Genomic DNA, 6,179 nt, shown 5'->3' with positions numbered 1-6,179 from the left:
CATAACTGAATCCACACCTTTCTTAAGCATATCCTCTTTCACAGAATCCATCCATACTTTCTTCGGTCTTCCTCTTTATTTATGTTCCCTATGTCTACTCTATATATTTTTTAAATGTCGTGTCTCTATACAATTAATACTTTGGTGTTTTGAAGTTGGGTTCATCTGCTGACAATGGTGCTTTTCTTTTCTGTATTATATTTTGGATCTGTAAAAAATAAAATACACTAAAATCAGTACATAATTTAAGTTAATTAATTTTTGATTAACTAACCATTCAAAAATTTAATGTTCCTACTAATGTTGATGATACATTACTACTAATGATTTGTGGTTTGATATTTATTTCTCTAAGAATTTACAAGATTTTAATATAATCATCTAATTACATAATTACTTTTAGACAACTTATTTAATTGATACTGTCGCTTTAAACTCAGAGCAACACTTCTCGTCAGGACTTAGAATGCGCGCCAATCTATCCATCCTTCTAGTGACATTGACAGCTGTCAGCTAGGGACGTGACGTTTATGCCGATAATCTAGAGTTGCGCCAATTCTATAGTACGGTACTAATTTGATTCCTAATATTACATAATTGCCTTTAATTGACAAAATAAATTAATTTCTTGACGCTTTAAATTGTTTAAACTTCCGCCAGACATTATTATAAACTAGTTATATGGCTAACTTCTTGAATACGTGGATATTTTCCCCTTCCAATTAAGGGCTTTGGAAGGTTAAATATTTCCTTGTGTACAGTCAAATCTATTCTCCCTTCTCATTCTTATCTTAGAAGAAAAGACTGAAAAGGGATACTGGATTTGATGGATTATATTAATAGTTAGGAGAAATCCTCTTTATGTGCGTTCCTCCGTTAATTGTCAAAGCTGCAAGTACGGATATGGGCGCTGCTTCGCCTCTTGGGCGAAAAAAATGTATTTGTAATATAAAAACATACCTGTTGCCATTCCCTATCAAGTTCTGCTTTCTCGCTCTTATCTTTAGTCTTCCTTGTCTTGCGGCCGTCCTGCGTCTTCACGCCGTACTGGAATGCTGCCTTCGGTAACGCTTCCTTACTGCTCATGTATGCTGAATACTCTTCTTGTGTGTCGAAGTCCCAACGACCTTGATAATTATTATACTAATATTATAAATGCGAAAGTTTAGATGGATGTTTGTTAGAGTTAGTAGCCTGAACTGCTGAACGGATTTCGATGAAATTTGACATAGGCGTAGAGTAGTCTGGAAGAACACATAGGCTACTTTTTATCTCGGTTACGGTTCCCATAGGATATATTACTATCACGAAAGTTGATGTTTATTAATTACGATGTACCAATTTACAAAACAGCCAAAATATAGCTAAAACTTGTAATACATGTAGAACATAATCTGGAATGACACTTAGGCTATTTAGTATTATTTGTTTTAACTCCGCACTGACCAAGTCATGTGCAAAATTACTAGCTTTTAACTAGAGTATTATTACCAAATACATATTTATTTAGTATTTCCTTTAAAATCATGCAAAATCACTTTAATACGTAATTTATAGTTTTTAAAAATATCAGTTAACGATTTTAACTCTGTTTGAAATAATACAAAACATACTTTAGTTGTATTAACTCACCTATAGGTCCCTTCTTATTGCCAGCATCCATCTTCGTATAATCGACTTCGTCATCAGAGTCATCTATAGCGTCGTCCATCTCCCGCAGGCCGGGGTAGCACTCCGCGTAGCCCTCGGGCTCCGCCGCCAGCCGCGACAGCAGCGCCGCAGACCGCGACTCGCGCTCCGCCCCCGCCACCCCGCCCGCCACACCCGCGGCACGACGTGGTACGGGAACTAAACAATTTATAGTCTAAAAACTCAGACTTAGTACTTATTTAGTAATTTAAAATGCTCTCACATTTAGACAAATTTTCGGGGGGATCGAGCAAAAGCTCAGTGCAAAGGGAACCTGTGCAGACCACTGGAGATCCCGGGACCCTCAAATCGCACTTGAGGGTGGCCACAGAGGGGATTTTTAGTGTCTAGAAATCTCACATAAACCTGTCTTTCATAAAAAAAATCTAAAGAAAAGATTTCCCCCTATACCAAAAAAAAGTTCAAACTTAGATATACTTGACAATAGTAAAGCCATGTGTTTAATAAGCTGATTGGTGTTCACATTATGTCAGTTATTGAGCTACTGTCCAACTGTACTGCCTAAGTGTGGACTAGAGTGTGTTATGCGCGATACCACTTGACCAGTTTAGTTGTTACAACCAGTCATAAACTGTATGGACACACTGGCGCCAGATAGTGATTACACTATGCCAGTCCAGTTATAGAGCGCCGTTGACCAGATGTGAACCACATATCAGAGATGTGGATTTTGTTGATTAAAACGATTTGTGGGCATTTAAGTTATCGACTTATTAATAAATGTATAGAATTATCTTTTTCTTATACATAGAAAACTTGTAATCAACTATAAAAAGGAGATTCTCAATTAGACGGGTTTTGTATGTATTTACTACGCTGTGATTTATAAGATTTAAGTGATTCTATTTTAGTTTTAGCTGCCTTACATTTCAAAAACAAAAACTACCAAGTAGTTTTTGAGTTTTTTCTCAAAAAGTACCAAAAATAGTTAATTTCTTGATGTCGATCATGTTAAAAATGTATTAAAGTAACAATTGTATGTGCTATTCTAAAGACTACCGCGGAATTACTTCACTCGCATTTTCGAGCCGCTGTAAACTTTGAATAGTATAATACCTTCCTCCTTCTCCGTCTCCACAGGTTTGTCGAAGTATCCGGAGCGCGGTCTGTCGTCGCGGCGGTCGCTGCGTCGCTCCGCCACGTACTCTCCGATCTCGCCGTAGATTGAATCATCATTACGACCTTTTTCCGTCGCTTTATCCTACAAATGTTATATAAACACGATAAATACTTTATAGCTTTATAACATTCGAATAAAGATAAGAGTAAATCTTCAATACTATATCTATATCTTTACTTAACAAATCGTAAACACACACTACTTAGTTACGTAGGATGTCAGCAATCACAGTATATTTTTAAATAAACCTTTTTTTTTAATAAAAAGCCCTACGAGTAAAAAATCAATTTAGGGCCCATCCCTCCAAATTGTAAATTGTCTGATAACAATCCAACGTGTAAAATATGTGATGGAAATATCGGATTTTGCTCCCTTATCTGACAGTGACGTCATTCTTAAGCTATCTGACCCTCTATCAGCCAGTGGTGGGACAGGCCCGTAGTATAGCAATTTTAATACCTTACCTTAGTCTTCTTCAATTTCCTATGCCTTCCATGTCTTAAATATGAGAATATTTGAGCCAGTTTATCTAGAACTACGTCATTAGCGGCTGTGGCTGAACTCCTTTCGTCTAATTCCGGTACATCAGCCTTGCTGCGGGTGAGCGTGGTGGGGATGTCACTGTCCATCGCACCTTCGTCTTCCAGCTCCACAACGTATGCCATACGACCAGGAGCGAACAACTCGTTTCTAACCACTTTTTTATTCCTAAAATTTTAATAGGTCCTCTTTGGTCTATATATGAAGCTTTCGACCGCGATTCCGTCCGCGTGGAATTAAAAAAACACAATAGTGGGTAGCCTATATATTCTTTCAGACTATCCTCTACATTTATACCAAATTTCATCAAAATCCATTCAGCCGTTTAAGCAACAAACTCTAACAAAAATCCATCTTAACTTTCGCATTTATAATATTAGTAAGAAGTAAGATTAGAAATATCTTTACATTTTAAAAATATATAGACAAGGCATAGTAAATAAAAAAAATTTCACCGGTACTTTCTCTGAAATGTACATCTGTGGTCAAATTTAGTGTCTAGTTAAGCCTAGTGTCCTTGTAATAAACCATTGTAAAAAATTAAAAGCTACATTTTTGACCAACTTCCCAAAAGAAGGAAATATTCAATTCGTCTGTATGTTTTTATGTGTGTTACGGCCACCGCCGCTAGTGGGCCGATTTTGATAATTCTTTTTTTATCGGAAAGCAAGCATTACTTGCAGGTGGGTCCCATATTTTTGTGTGATTTTTTTTATTATAACATAAACTAAACAGTGGTTGAAAACAAATGTTTCTTAACACCAATTGGTATAATTAAAATACAATTTATTACATTGCCACGTTTTGAGGCTATCAAAAGTTAGTGGATTATGTTAAAAATGCTTCAAATGAAATGTAAACTATGTCTCCTCTATAAATGTGAATCTCTTTGTGTCTGCCAAATGCAAGCGACTAAAGGAATTCACTAAAATAGCTAATGTTACCAAGATATATTTGCATGCTTATAAACAACAGGGGACAGAGGTAATATCCTTGTCCATCTTTCCCTTGTACAAAAAGGATAGAAAAGGGAACAAAAAGCATTTACTAAATGTTCAGCATTTTACTTACTTTTGTTCCAATATCATGTTGTAAATATTCTTTCCTACAGTTGTATTGAATTGTAATTCTTCATCCTAAAAAAAAACAAACAACTTAACCACAGCCTTGATGACCCTTAAGTGCAGTCAACCTTTTCCGTGAGTAAAATTAACCAATAACAATATTTTAAAGCTGTTATAATCAGTATCTAATTTTTAAATCCAAATAAATTAAATCTTTAAGATAACTCATGACTTGAGTCTTATAAGTTACCTCTGCAATATCAGACACTAGCTTTTGCCTGCGGCTTCGTCTGCAGGGAATTTTAAAAAAACATCCAAATAGCCTATTTATACATTTGTGTCAAATTACATTGAGATCTAATTACATTGTTAAATTTAATACGAGCCGTTGCCCGCGACTTCGTACGCGTGCTATTAGAAAACATACAAATTATATAAATTACAAAAAGCTACGTATCCCTCGGGAACCGGACATTTCTCGGGGATGAAGCTTATCTCATGTGTACTCCAGACTTTGTTTTATATCTGTGCCAAATTTCAATAAGATATGTTGAACCGTTGCAGAATGATCGAGTAAACATTAAAAAACTAAATTAATGAATCCCACGGGAACCGTAACTATTCCAGGAATAAAAAGTAGCCTATGTGTTCCTTCAGACTATGCTCTAAACCTGTGCCAAATTTCATGGAGATCCGTTAAGCCGGCTACAAACGCTAACAAACATCTATCCATCCATCTAAACTTTCGCATTTATAATATTACTATCTGTTACGCCGATTTGGAGATATATTACACATCTGGTTTAGTAGTGGATTTGACAGCCTCATCGGTAAGGGAAATATCCTATTTATGTGAGTCTTTGTCGATTAAGGGTAGACAAAGTCTATAGGCAGCGGTTTTTCGCTATTTTGGCGGATTCAGGTGACCGCTTGCTCATTTGCCACCTTATGATATAAAAAATCTGTCCATACATCCAACCTCTCGCATATTCTAAACTCACCACCGGTATCTCTTTCTTCTCCTTAACAGGTTCAATAATGGGTGCCTCCACTAGTCTCTCCATTTCTGCTTCTTGCTCTTGTTCCCGATTTTGAATCTCTGATCTAACCTGATAAAACAACATATATTTATAATAACATAGAAATTGCCCGCAGTATGTAAATGTATGATTTAAAAAAATATCATTATTTTTGGTTCCTAAGTTACTATGTTAAAACAATTGTATACAAAAACAAAAATTAGTAGCCTATGTTTTCACCAGGCTATCCTCTACATCTGTACCAAATTTCATCAAGATCCGTTCAGCAGTTTAGGCTACAAACTCTAACAAACATCCATCCATCTAAACTTTTACATTTAAAATATTAGTAAAGCATGTTCTATTGAACTAACTGGATATATAGTAACGAACATCCATCCATCATAACATTAGTAAGAAGTAAGATTATAGACATCTTACCTTTTGTAATAACGCATAATCAAGACCTTTAACCAAGTGAGTGTGTTCCATGTCACCACCGAGATATTTGGATTCCTGAAAAAAGTAGAAAATTTTTCACCTTTAAAAACTATTAATGCTTACAACTTTTTATCGAGCATTTAGTAGATTAATTAAACAATGCAATAAAATAAACCTTATTTTAGTTAACAAATATATTATTATTATTATTATTATTTTGGGTGACACACTAGCAGCTAGTTAGCTGATGCGTGTGTGTTGTATAGCTCGGAGATATTAAGATTG

At 35.4% G+C, this 6,179-nt stretch overlaps 1 protein-coding gene across 1 annotated transcript in view; it reads right to left on the bottom strand.

Annotated features, from left to right (window-relative positions):
• LOC106109893 (protein Red) overlaps positions 1-6,179 on the bottom strand; it is an 11,489-nt gene continuing 5,310 nt past the window's right edge. The window contains exons 4-11 of the mRNA XM_013291540.1: positions 5,895-5,969; positions 5,436-5,543; positions 4,442-4,506; positions 3,295-3,538; positions 2,767-2,911; positions 1,633-1,848; positions 961-1,127; positions 1-208 (exon numbers count right to left, since the gene is read on the bottom strand). Of these exons, the coding sequence (XP_013146994.1) occupies positions 134-208; positions 961-1,127; positions 1,633-1,848; positions 2,767-2,911; positions 3,295-3,538; positions 4,442-4,506; positions 5,436-5,543; positions 5,895-5,969 (1,095 nt within the window). The 3' untranslated portion in view covers positions 1-133. The remainder of the gene's footprint in view (positions 209-960; positions 1,128-1,632; positions 1,849-2,766; positions 2,912-3,294; positions 3,539-4,441; positions 4,507-5,435; positions 5,544-5,894; positions 5,970-6,179) is intronic.

This window comes from Papilio polytes, unplaced genomic scaffold (genome assembly GCF_000836215.1).
Source record: "Papilio polytes unplaced genomic scaffold, Ppol_1.0 DF824269.1, whole genome shotgun sequence".
Lineage (NCBI taxonomy): Eukaryota > Metazoa > Arthropoda > Insecta > Lepidoptera > Papilionidae > Papilio > Papilio polytes.
The sequence above is the reverse complement of the archived record's forward strand: the minus strand, read 5'-3'. Positions and strand labels throughout refer to the sequence as shown.